Source organism: Misgurnus anguillicaudatus, chromosome 24 (genome assembly GCF_027580225.2).
Source record: "Misgurnus anguillicaudatus chromosome 24, ASM2758022v2, whole genome shotgun sequence".
NCBI classification, from domain to species: domain Eukaryota; kingdom Metazoa; phylum Chordata; class Actinopteri; order Cypriniformes; family Cobitidae; genus Misgurnus; species Misgurnus anguillicaudatus.
In genome coordinates this window covers 41,487,754-41,501,933 of record NC_073360.2, presented here as the reverse complement: position 1 = coordinate 41,501,933, position 14,180 = coordinate 41,487,754, and the positions used below count along the sequence as shown (strand labels likewise).

Genomic DNA, 14,180 nt, shown 5'->3' with positions numbered 1-14,180 from the left:
TCACTTCTTCATCCTTCTTTGTGTAAATAAGAGTGAAAAGACAATTTAATCGTTTCTTGTTTCTTTCAGATGTGAAGAGTGATTCATGTTTGGATATAGAAATAACATCCTCAACATCAAAAGAGCGACTGACAGCACAAACTCTTTCCTGCATCACCTGTGGAAAGACATTCAGCTCACAGAGACTTTTAGAGAGACATGAAAGAAAACACACAGAACAGAAACACTTCACCAGATCTGAGATCAGCTTTACTACCTTACAAGAGAAGAAACTTCATTCAGAAGAGCACAGAGAGAAGAAGAAGAAGCAGTTTCACTGTGAGCAGTGTGGGAGGATTTGTGTCTCTTCCTTTAATCTAAATGTTCACATGAGGACACACAGTGATGAAAAGCCTTTCTACTGCACTGTATGTGGAAATTACTTCAGAACCAAAACCAATCTTAAAACTCATCAGAGAATTCATACTGGTAAAAAAACATATGAGTGTCCTCACTGTGAGAAGAGATTTAGCTGTAAATATAATCTGAACCGACATGTGTGTTCACACACCAATGAGAGACCGTATCAGTGCAGTGAATGTGACAAAACCTTTAGGGATTCACGTTTATTAAAAAAACACCAGAATACTCACTTTAAAGAGAAACTCTATCAGTGTTCATACTGTGATAAACGTTTCTGCCATAACTATAAGCTGAAAATCCATGAGAGAGTTCACACTGGAGAAAAACCTTACAAATGCTCTCGATGTGACAAGACTTTTCAATATTCACGTAACTTAAAATTCCATCAAACAGTTCACACTGGAGAGAAACCTCATCACTGTAGTGTCTGTGGGAAGAGTTTTACTCGCCAATCAAACTTACTAAGTCACCAGAACATTCATACAGGTGAAAGACCTTACAAATGCTCTCAGTGTGACAAGACGTTTACTTTTTTATCTAACTTAAAAGGCCATCAGAGAGTTCACAATGAAGAGAAACCTTACGTCTGCGCTCAATGTGGAAAGCGCTTCTCTAGTTCATCTCAATTCATAGAGCATCAGAGAGTTCATACTGAAAAGAAATATCATCACTGTAGTGTCTGTGGAAAGAGTTTCTCTCAATTATCTCAATTCAGAATTCATGAAAGAGTTCATACTGGAGAGAAACCTTATCGCTGTGGTGTCTGTGGGAAGAGTTTTAGTGTAAAGTCTACCTCACTAAAGCACCAGAGAGTTCATACAGGTGAAAAACCTTACAAATGCTCTCAGTGTGACAAGATGTTTACTTCTTCGTATAACTTAAAATCCCATCAGAGAGTTCACACTGGACAGACCGTTAACTCTTTCCACGCCAGCGTTTAAAAAAAGTTGCCAGCCAGCACCAGCATTTTTCATGATTTTCACAAAAGTTGAATGTCTTCCAGAAAACGTACAATATATCAAATGAAAAAACAGGCCCTCTGCTTTCAGACAAAAAAAAATGCGTTTCATCCTAGCTTCCTAGTTATCTTGTAATCACCTCTCAAATAAGCGTTGGTTTCTTGAAAAACAACAAATTTTGAGCAAAAGGCTGAGATAATTGCATTTTTGTAAAGGACTTTTGATAGAGATCCGTTTCAGAGCGATCCTTAAAAAAACATACACAGACATAAAGCTGTTGTATAAGTTCCGGAAGAGCACCAACTGGTGGATAATAGCGGTATTGCGGAAAGCCGGAATTGCTCGTCATTGGCAGGGAAGCATTTTTTTTCACTACAACAATGGTGGAAAACCAGAACTTGAATAATAGACTGAAGAGAAGAGCATCTAAATCGCTATTAGAGGGGTGTGTGGTGTGGTGTGCTGCTTTTGGGCTTCCAGGGTTACTTGTAGGCTATAACTATATGACTGCAGGTGAAGGTGGCAATGTGATAAATATTGCATATACTTTGACGTATGAGGCAAGGTTAAGGGTTAGGCGTATAAAATAGAATTGGAATTGGGCCTAATAATCTATGGTGGGTTATTTGTGTATGGTGGTTAATACATGCAAATAAAAAACGTCTGACCGACGTGTTAAAGCGAAATTGAACCCTAGATATTTTGGCCTGTCATCAGGGGTAATTTATTTTCATTTTGCATTTTACATGAGAAAAAAATTAATTTGCACGATTTCGATAAATTGGATTGATGGTGTGTTGAAGCGAATTTTCGTAACGGTCTTTCGTAGACTCAATTAACCAGAATGCACTGCGCAAAACTGAGTCATTAGCACAACACTAACCAATGAACGATGCAGCCGGATGACGGCAAAGTTCCGCGAGAGCGATTTAAAAGCAAACTCCTCCGTATGATTTTGCGAAACGCTCTCGTGTCTTTGACGTCATCTGGCTTGATTCTTGTGTGACACGATATTCTTTTATGCTGCTGAATGATCTCTGCTTCAGCGTTAATAGTGATGAGCTAACTTGTATGATATCTGCTTCAGTCCAGTTTGCTGTCATTTCTCCTCGTGAATGTTGATCTGCATAAATCTCGACTCTCGTTTTAAAGAGCTGAACCATAACTTAATTGTTGTGATGACATGCAGAAGATTTAAAGGACATGTTTGCATTCACACAGAAGCTTGTCTGCCAATTTTACAAGTATTTTCAGTGACCAAAGTTCTGTGTGAATGGGGTGTATGTGTGTGGTTGTTTTATTTTCAGGCAGCAAACATACTGTAACTATATATAAAAATGATAAAATATGAAAAAAACACAAATTAACACTATTGTATAATCTCTTTTATAAACTCTTTTGTTATGTGTTAAACTCGTTTATTTTATGTTGTGTGCTATGTGATTTTAAGAATTGGTTTCAAAGTCTTAATGTCATGGGACCATAATGTCTTTGCTTGGATAGAAACACACTGAGAAAGAACTGTTCAGATTATTTAGTAAATGCTTTGTTCATTTTTACAATGATTATGTCTCCTGCCTTCTGCTATAGGCCTATATGCAAGCATGTCACACTTTCACTGCACAGACACCATATATTGTATAACAGTTTGTTTGTTAATGACAATTACAGTCGAATGTATGTTGTAAAAAAGCAAGAAAGTCATTGTACATGTATACAGGTGAAAATAAAGGCTTTAAACTTTAACTGCACTTTCATTTCACATTCAAGAGAGAATAATTTAAAATAATTTCTTTAAAAACATTCTTTATTTTAGGGGGAAAAAGGAAACAGTAGAATTCATTAACTTAAAAAGGTAAGGAATATGAAAAAATTCGAAAATAACTACCTACCAGGATGATAGAAAAGAAACAGTTTTGCTACAGTATTTGTATATAGCCATGTATTTGTAGGCAATCGATCAGCTTAAATGAATGTGTGTTTTTCATAAGGGAGAATGAGTAAACCTGACTATAAATGTTGGTCCTATAAATAAAGCTCCTGACTATAAAATGCAAGTTTTACATTTAAAGGCAGGGTTTATGATTTTGAAAAACTTTAGCTGACTAGCTGACAACCCAGCTAACAATTTTTGGTTCCCAAAACGTTCCCCTAACGTTAGTTTTTGGTTCCCATAACGTTATTTTCCAAGGTTTGTTTTTAGCCAGGAAAGTTTTCTTTACAGAAATAGAACGTTATTTTTAGGTTATTTTAACTTTTCCTAACGTTAGGAAAACGTTAGAATAACGTTAAGAAAACGTTACAGTAACGTTAGGAAAACGGTAGAATAACGTTAGGAAAACGGTAGAATAACGTTCTATTTCTGTAAAGAAAACTTTCCTAGCTAACCAAAAACAAACCTTGGAAAATGCACAGTTGACATGGAGTGAAAAATGATCTCACCAGGGCGCGAGGGCGCGTTGCCGCGGCTCCGTGCACGCACTGACAGAGCGCGCAGAGCTCAAGACTACAGCCTCAGTGAAGAAGTGAAGGCTTACAAAAGTACGGCACGTCTATTAGTACATCCCATGCTGTGTTTTTATCTATCATATCTATCTAAAATAAGTAAAACACATTTCCGTATAAGGAGGAATAAAATAATTTATTTAATACAAAATCTATAATAATTAAATTATGCTATTACTGGAAAAAAATGTCTATTAAAATATTATACCATTATATAACACAGGTTATTTTATATAAAAATACCTCAACACATCACATATTATGTATTTAGATAACATTATATTTTATCAAATATATAAATAACCAGTGACTTCAACACAATAAAGAAGACTTAAAACAGATATTTATTGAAAATATATAAACATTTAATTCACTTTAGTTTAACAGACCTTACAGCAGCCGCCTCTCCATTGTAACAACAATCAGCATCTCTCTCTCAGTTTTTACAATAATCAAAAGCTTCTAACTTCATATTCTCTTCATGGAAATAATTAAAATATATTTTCGTTTTCACATATTTAAGCTAATGAAGAAACAAAAAAGAAATCGCTAGAATGTTATACTCTGAAGTTAAAACGCAATGACAAATAAATCAGTCACTTTAGGTTAAAAGATCTTACCACAGTTAGTCGGCTATCCGTTTTTACAACAATAAAAAGTTTCTAACATTATATTCTCCTCAAATCGATTGGAAATCACTCGTATATATATTTCTTCTCACATATTTAAGTTACTAAATCAAGAAAGAGACAAAAGAACCGCTAAAATAATGTTAGTCTCTGAGGTAAAAACGAAAGGACCGTTATTTTTTAAATTAACGACTTTTCCTGAGCACAAGATAAAGCGGGTACTCGTGAAGAAGGCGGTAAGCTCGTGCAGACAAGCACGCGCATATTAGACGTGCACACTAAAGGGATGATGGGTTTAATTATGCATTCACTTCATTTCCTAAAAAAAAACATAACCAAAAAATAACCATTAGAGAACGTTATGAATAAGTTATTTTTAGGTTATTTTATGGTTCCAGAGAATAACCAAAAAATAACCAAAAAATAACGTTCTGTATAAGTTATTTTTAGGTTATTTAAAAATAACCACCCTGCAACGTTATGGGAACGTTATTTTATGGTTCCAAAAAAATAACCAAAAAATAACGTTCTGTATAAGTTATTTTTAGGTTATTTTAAAAATAACCACCCTGCAACGTTATGGGAACGTTATTTTACGGTTGCAAAAAATAACCAAAAAATAACCAAAAAATAACGTTCTGTATAAGTTATTTTTAGGTTATTTTAAAAATAACCACCCTGCAACGTTATGGGAACGTTATTTTACGGTTCCAAAAAAATAACCAAAAAATAACGTTCTGTATAAGTTATTTTTAGGTTATTTAAAAATAACCACCCTACAACGTTATGGGAACGTTATTTTATGGTTGCAAAAATAAAACCTAAAAATAACGTTCCCAGAACGTTATTTTTTGGTTCCCAAAAAAATAACCAAAATATAACCAAAAACTAACGTTAGGGGAACGTTCTGTGTTTGCTGGGAATAAAACTATGGCAAATCAAGTTATATCAGAAGACGTTGTGTTGATCTAACAAGCACATATTGTCCGAATGAGATATTTTTTGTTTAAAGTTAAATGAACTTCTGTCCTGTCTTCCAGTGAGTTTACAGATGAAAGAAAGACACAGATGTAAAAACATTAGCTGTAAGTTATGTGTGAAGACACTTTCTGATCATCAGATTAGTTCACCTGACAGATAACAATGAGATTAAAACAACACAAAACACTTAAGATCAGACTGTTTTCTACATACATACTCCAAAGTATTACCTTCAGTTTGATGGAGTATTGAGGACTTATTCTGGACAACCATCAACTGATATTTCAACATGAGTTTAGTTCAGATCAGACATGATTTAGTCTTTATTGCATTTTGGTCTGGTTTTGTTTTCGTAGTTTGTGACTTGATTTACATTTTTACTACCTAAAGAAAACGTGACAATTTTCCATCATTTATAAAACATCCTTTTTGTTAATATTTAGGGTGTGGTTTTTAAAACGTTTTTAAAATGCTGTACTACAACATTACCTAATTACAATGAAAATACAACGTTGTAAAAACATTTGTGTTTGTATTTTTCATCTGATCATAATCTCTTTGTACTACGATGTACTCTCTTTATGACTTTAAAAGCTTGGTGTTTTGGCTTTATTCTTCAGCATTTAATTTCCAGTCTTCTCTCTCCAGTACAGCAGGAGGCGCTGCAGCTCTTTAGTCCGCAGATAAACTCACTAAAGAAAGAAAGAAAGAAAGAGAGCGCGTGTGATGTGTTTGTGTATCCTCAGTGTTTTTCTCTCTTGCGTGTTTCATTGAGTGTAAACAGTCTCTTGTCTCTGTGTATTTTAGTGTTGAGACATTGAGTAGGAACTGATCTGTCCATGCTGGATATATTGATGATTTCATCACAGAAATCTCTCAGCTGAAGAAAGAGGTGGCGGTACTCACTGGAGACTGAGGTCAAGAGGAGATTTATCAATGAATCGAGAGGTTTGTTCAGCTTAAACATCATTTACCTGAATCAGACACATCAAATCATTTCTAATCTTACTGTCTGTGTGTGTTGTGTTGTCAGGATGTGGATTGTTGTGAATCTTCAGTGTATGTGACTGATGATGGGAGTCTGGATTCAGTGTGGATGAGCAGAGATCAGAGCCGCACACCACAGACACTGCTGGACTCTAAACTCTCTGAAGAGAAATCGAGACACACACAGGACTCCGATCTCAGTCTGACTTTACTCTGTTATACTGAGTTAAAGCTCACAGACACTCAGGACACTACAGTGTGTGACAGTAAACAGAGCTTACAGGAGGATCAAACCTCCACAGAGTCTCTGGATTCTGTCTGTAACGCTGGAGAACAACAGCAGATCCTGCAGACCAAACTGAAGATGTGTTCAGTTAAACTCATCGACTGCACGAACCTCATGATGAAGATTAAAACTGAACCCACAGAAATGAAACCTGAACCCACAGAAATGAAACCTGAACCCACAGAAATCAAACCTGAACCCACAGAAATGAAACCTGAACCCACAGAAATGAAACCTGAACCCACAGAAATCAAACCTGAACCCACAGAAATGAAACCTGAACCCACAGAAATCAAAACTGAACCCACAGAAATCAAAACTGAACCCACAGAAATCAAAACTGAACCCACAGAAATCAAAACTGAACCCACAGAAATCAAAACTGAACCCACAGAAATCAAAACTGAACCCACAGAAGAGGAAGATCGAAATGAGGAACATGATGATTTTAATCCATCAGGTATGTCTCCTTAATTATTGTGTTTTGAACATTTTTAACTGTCATGTGAGCAACGGTTTTGGGTTTTTAGTCATAAACTAACTAATTAAAAGACCAAAAAGTGTAAGTACTAAAATGTTAAAGGAGTTTAAGATCTCTTTAGTACTTATTGAGCAACATGCATGTGGGCTTAAAGGGTTAGTTCACCCTAAAATGATAATTTGATCATAAAACACTTACTCCTGTATTGTCCTTAACCCCGAAGTGCTCCGATTGTCTTCAGATCACATTTTTAGATATTTTTATTAAATTCGGGAGGCGTCTGTCTGTCACATTGACTTTAGTTAGTTTCACAATCCTTTCCTCAGAAAATAATGAAGGACATCCCCAAAAAGGTCTATCAGTCAGCCAATAATATAATAATATTGTGAAGTGATGAGAACACTTTTGTAGAGAAACCAAAACGAACGATTTTATTTAATAATTTGTTCTCCTCCCTGGTTGTTCATGAGCAGACTGCGACACGTCACTGCTGACGTAGTTGGGAATGTTTTTTGTTTTTATCTGTTTTTTTATTTAAGCCATTATGCAAACATTGTCAACCCTAATCAAACAAACCTAAAGCACCAAAATTAGCTGCTTCAGGTGTGTTTGTTTAGGTGTTGCAGCTAAACTCTGATACTGGCCCTGCAGGAGCAGGATTGGTGATCCCTGTTTTAAGTAGGGATGCACCGATCCGATATCTGGATTGGGTATCGAGGCGATCCGGGCCCTTTTTGCTGACTTGGTTATCGGACTAACAGGACAGATCTTATTCCGATACTGTGGGTCACCCGTAGTTGTTACTGACAAGCGATGAAAAAGACAAATTATTATAAAAGCACCATAAATGTTTTTATGCACTATATTCAAAGTCGTCTTAATACACTTTATAGTCTATAGCTTCATGTGAAAAAACAAATGCACATTTAAACATATTTAAGTTCACGGAAACTCTAACTTACTCGCACTGGTGGTGAAGCATATGGATGAAACGCATCATTCACAAACGCACACACATGATAACTGTAGGCTATTTTAAAGATCTGATTTTATAAAGTCTCAGTAAGCCGTTGGATGGTTGCAATTCACTAGGTGCTGAACACAGGGCGAATATATTCTCTTTGTTATGAACTTTTCATTGCTATCGAGCGAGGATTCCCATGGAGGGTGCTTCAAGAGCATAAATTCTGCGTCCAGGAAGGCATAATCGTAGCGTACAGGATGATTTATGCTGTTCAATTCTGCGCCCGGGTTCTGCATAAAAGGTCGGTCAAGTGCATAATTCCCAAAATAACCATCTGCACGCTGAAGCTGTGACAGTTTTGCGCAATTAAGGAAAATATATTTAGCATATTTATTTGATCAAACGTGCCTATTATATGTTCTCCTAATTCTAAACACTGCCATGATTAATAATTAACGTTTATGTAACTTGTAAATCATTTTAAATTATTGTTTTTAAATGTAAATTATACTAGATATAGCAGAAAGCACTTTACACATTTACAGTATTGTTCAAAATAATAGCAGTACAATGTGACTAACCAGAATAATCAAGGTTTTTAGTATATTTTTTATTGCTACGTGGCAAACAAGTTACCAGTAGGTTCAGTAGATTCTCAGAAAACAAACAAGACCCAGCATTCATGATATGCACACTCTTAAGGCTGTGCAATTGGGCAACTAGCCGAAAGGGGTGTGTTCAAAAAAACAGCAGTGTCTACCTTTGACTGTACAAACTCAAAACTATTTTGTACAAACATTTTTTTTCTGGGATTTAGCAATCCTGTGAATCACTAAACTAATATTTAGTTGTATGACCACAGTTTTTTAAAACTGCTTGACATCTGTGTGGCATGGAGTCAACCAACTTGTGGCACCTCTCAGCTGTTATTCCACTCCCTGATTCTTTAACAACATTCCACAATTCATTCACATTTCTTGGTTTTGCTTCAGAAACAGCATTTTTGATATCACCCCACAAGTTCTCAATTGGATTAAGGTCTGGAGATTGGGCTGGCCACTCCATAACATTAATTTTGTTGGTTTGGAACCAAGACTTTGCCCGTTTACTAGTGTGTTTTGGGTCATTGTCTTGTTGAAACAACCATTTCAAGGGCATGTCCTCTTCAGCATAGGGCAACATGACCTCTTCAAGTATTTTAACATATGCAAACTGATCCATGATCCCTGGTATGCGATAAATAGGCCCAACACCATAGTAGGAGAAACATGCCCATATCATGCTCCATGCTTCACTGTCTTCACTGTGTACTGTGGCTTGAATTCAGAGTTTGGGGGTCGTCTCACAAACTGCCTGTGGCCCTTGGACCCAAAAAGAACAATTTTACTCTCATCAGTCCACAAAATGTTCCTCCATTTCTCTTTAGGCCAGTTGATGTGTTCTTTGGCAAATTGTAACCTCTTCTGCACATGCCTTTTTTTTAACAGAGGGACTTTGCGGAGGATTCTTGAAAATAGATTAGCTTCACACAGATGTCTTCTAACTGTCACAGTACTTACAGGTAACTCCAGACTGTCTTTGATCATCCTGGAGGTGATCATTGGCTGAGCCTTTGCCATTCTGGTTATTCTTCTATCCATTTTGATGGTTGTCTTCTGTTTTCTTTCACGTCTCTCTGTTTTTGCTCTCCATTTTAAGGCATTGGAGATCATTTTAGCTGAACAGCCTATCATTTTTTGCACCTCTTTATAGGTTTTCCCCTCTCCAATCAACTTTTTAATCAAAGTACGCTGTTCTTCTGAACAATGTCTTGAACGACCCATTTTCCTCAGCTTTCAAATGCATGTTCAACAAGTGTTGGCTTCATCCTTAAATAGGGGCCACCTGATTCACACCTGTTTCTTCACAAAATTGATGACCTCAGTGATTGAATGCCACACTGCTATTTTTTTGAACACACCCCTTTCAACTAATTCAACTAATTGCCCAGTTGCACAGCCTTGGGAGCGTGCATGTCATGGATGCTGGGTCTCATTTGTTTTCTGGGAGTCTGCTGGACCTACTGGTGGCTTGTTTGCCACGTAGCAATAAAGGGATATACTGGGGACCTTGATTGTTCTGGTTAGTCACATTGTGCTGCTGTTATTTTGAACAATACTGTAAGAATGTTATTATTAATTCAACAATGGTATTGGATTGGTATCGGGTATCGACAGATATACAAATCACAGGCATCGGTGCATCTGTAGTTTAAAGCATTTTCCCATTATCAGATGTTTTGTAATATCGGCTTGACCGATAAATGCCGCCATCTTGTGACCGTTCTGAGATTTGTGCGCTGAACGCCATTTCACCACTCAGGAGAGGAGACAACAACAGCGTGCACACCAAATATGACGGCGAAGTGACGCAACTTCATTAAAAGGACTTTAAGTGTACTTACTTTGCTCTAATTAAGCAATTTATTTAACATAACAGCAGGGACGTCGTTAGGCCTATTTTAGGGGGGCTGAAGCTACCCCAAAATGTTCCTAAGCCCCCCTAAATGATTATAAGAACAACAATAAAATTTGATTTATCAAAAACCGTATCCACATTAATATTTAGACTCAACAAATGTTTTATATCCAGCTACAAAAAAACATCGGACAAGTCGGACAGAATACGCTAGTTCACGAGTTCACACTTACAAATAATTCTGAACAGGGTTATTAATATGCGTATTTGGCGTGCTGTCCGAGGAGAGGGCTCCGAGCTCGTTAATGGCCTGAGCCCGGAGCGCCTCCTGGCGGGGAGAGGGTTCCGGGCTCGGCCTTAGGCCCGAACCCAGAATAATCCCCCCTGTTCTGGTTAGTAAGGTGACTAGGCAAATCGTGCGGAGAAGGGGAGGTGGAGGGATGCTGAAACTATCAAGGAATGAGGGTGAGTTGATTTTCAGTCTATATAGGTTTCTGTTGATGCCGATCAGGTGAAGACCTGATTGCTGATTGTCAACAGCTGGTCATAGTTACAAGGTAATTAGGTTGATTATTTGAACGTGCTCCTCCCGAACTTTGTTAATAAAACATCATTTCACGAGTTCACACTTACAAATAATTCTGAACAGGGTTATTAATATGCGTATTTGGCGTGCTGTCCGAGGAGAGGGCTCCGAGCTCGTTAATGGCCTGAGCCCGGAGCGCCTCCTGGCGGGGAGAGGGTTCCGGGCTCGGCCTTAGGCCCGAACCCAGAATAATCCCCCAAAAGATCGCAATACTGGCATCGGACAGCAGCCGGGAACAGTGTAGGTGCCCCCCAAAAAAGCGGAATGTGAAATGGCGGTAAACAGGGCTCCTGCGGGAGCAGGGGGAACATCACTGCTGCGGCAGTGGAGAATTTGTGAAAGGTAGGGCTCCTGCGGGAGCAGAGGAAACATCACTGCTGCGGCAGTGGAGAATTTGTGAAAGGTAGGGCTCCTGCGGGAGCAGAGAAAACATCACTGCTGTGACAGTTGGAAATTGTAAAAAAGGAGGGCTCCTGCGGGAGCAGAGAAAACCGCACCGCTGCGGCGGTGGAGAAACAGGGCTCCTGTGGGAGCAGGGGAGACATCACTGCTGCGGCAGTGGGGAAATTGTAAGAGCAGGGCTCCTGCGGGAGCAGAAGAGACAACACCACTGTGGTGGTGGAGAAATAGGGCTCTTGAGGGAGCAGAGATTGTGAAAAGTAGGGCTCCTGCGGGAGCAGGGAAAGTGACACTGCTGTGGCAGTGGAGAATGTGAGAAGGCATGGCTCCTGCGGGAGCAGAGGGAATAGTACCGCTGCGGCGGTTGGGAAAAACAGGGCTCCTGCGGGAGCAGAGATTGTGAAAAGCAGGGCTCCTGCGGGAGCAGGGAAAGTGACACTGCTGTGGCAGTGGAGATTGTGAAAGGTGGGGCTCCTGCGGGAGCAGTACAGACATCACTGCTGCGGCAGTTGAGAAATTGTGAAAATTAGGGCTCCTGCGGGAGCAGAGGAAACATCACTGCTGTGGCAGTGGAGAATTTGTGAAATGTAGGGCTCCTGCGGGAGCAGAGGAGACAGTACTGCGATGGTAGTAGAGATTAGTGGAAGGCAGGGCTCCTGCGGGAGCAGAGGAAAGGCACCGCTGTGAAAATAGGGTTCCTGCGAGGGCAGGGGAAACATCACTGCTGCGACAGTGTAGGAAAATTGTGGAAAGCAGGGCTCCTGCGGGAGCAGAGGAAACATCACTGCTGGGGCAGTGGAGGTTAGTGAAAGCGGTGCTCCTGCGGAGCAGAGGAAACAACATTGCTGCGGCGGTGGAGAGACAGGCATCTGCAGGAGGCAGGGGAAACATCACTGCTGCGGCAGTGGAAACGGGCTCCTGCGGGAGCAGAGGGAAACATCACTGCGATAGCAGTGGAGGTTAGTGAAAGCAGGGCTCCTGCGGGAGCAGAGGAAACAGCACCGCTGCGGCGGTGGAAAACAGGGCTCCTGCGTGAGCAGAGGATTTGTCACTGGTGCGGCATTAGATTGTAGGGCTTCTGTGGAAGCAGGGGAAACATCACTGCTATTGCAGTGGGGATTAGTAAAAGCAGGGCTCCTGCGGGAGCAGAGAAAATGACACCGCTGCAGCAATGGAGAACAGATCTCCTGCGGGAGATGGTAAAAACACCACTACTGCGGCAGTGGATTTTAGTAAAAATCTGGCTCCTGCGGGAGCAGAGGGAAAAATCAATGCTGTGGCAGTGGAGAGAGTCTTATAGTTTGTGTTGTCCTGGAGCTGGTGGAATCCGCTGATGAGGGTTTGTTGGGTTTCTCTGATGTGGGAGCGGTTTGATGTGAGAGTAGAGGAAACATCACTGCTGTAGTGGTGGAGAAATTGTGGAAGGGAGGGCTCCTGCGGGAGCAGAAGGAAACCACTTCCATAGCAGTGGGGGTTAGTAGAGTTCAGGGGAAAAGGGATGGGGGCTCCTGTGGGAGCAGAGGAAACATCACTGCTGCGGCAGTGGATAAAGTCTGATAGTTTATGTGGTCTTTGAGCTGGTGGGATCCGCTGATGAAGGTCCGTTGAGTTTCTCTGATGTTGGAGCGATTCGATCAAATGTAGGTTTTGGAGAAGAGGTCTGCTGGGAAGCCAGATAGGAGTAGGACAGATTTAAGGTGTTTTGGAACCGGAAGCGTGTAACCCGGCGATTTGAGTCATCTGTGAAAAGTGGGTTTGATGTGGATCTAGCCTGGGAGTCTCTGGAATGTAGATATGCTAGGAGAGTCTGGTATGGTTGAATTGGTGTTTGGAAGTTGAAGATGTAAATGGAATGGCCTTTCTCATTTGGTCCGTCTTGCTTTGTTTGATGGAATAAGAAATGGTATCGTTGTCCAGAAGTGATAGATCTGAAACTGTTGGGTGATTATTTGGATTGAAGTTGCAAGTGATGGCCAGAATGAACATTGCGTAGAGTATGAGGGTAGTGTTAGTGGAGTGGAAATCTTGACAAAGGGTGGAGATGCATATGGTGAGTATTTCTAAGGTTACTGGCTGTCTTGCATCAGGACAGGTGGGTTCTTTGGATTCCTAACGAGCGTGGATGTCTGGGTGCTGGCTATTACTGGAGAGGGTGAGCCGGAAAAGAAGTTTGTCGAAAATTTTGGATTCCACTTAGGTATCCTTTAATGGAGCTGGCTTTGAGGTTCTTGTGGTGATTAAGGTAGGATATGAATGAGATGGTGAGTAGGGACAAAATCAGGAAAAACAGGTTGTAAGAAGAGTAGAAGGTCTTGAAGCTCTTCCAAGGGGTTGGGTAGGTTTGTAGGATTCTGGGGGATACAGCTTGGAGGATGGTATCTAAAGAGGCATTTGAGGTGGGGGTTTCAAGTGAAGATGCACTGGTTCCAATTTCCTTGGCTAATTCAGAATTTCAGTTTTACTTTAATTGTGACATGCTGATACATGCTTTGTAAAATTTTTCCAAATTTTTTAAGAACTATGATTGATGGCAATAGGGTACAA

General features: G+C 39.9%; 1 protein-coding gene across 1 annotated transcript in view; it reads left to right on the top strand.

Annotated features, from left to right (window-relative positions):
• Positions 1-14,180, top strand: part of LOC129438987 (uncharacterized) — a 60,010-nt gene that overhangs the window by 29,184 nt on the left and 16,646 nt on the right. Inside the window, exons 3-4 of the mRNA XM_073863407.1 lie at positions 70-1,337; positions 6,513-7,209. Of these exons, the coding sequence (XP_073719508.1) occupies positions 70-1,337; positions 6,513-7,209 (1,965 nt within the window). The remainder of the gene's footprint in view (positions 1-69; positions 1,338-6,512; positions 7,210-14,180) is intronic.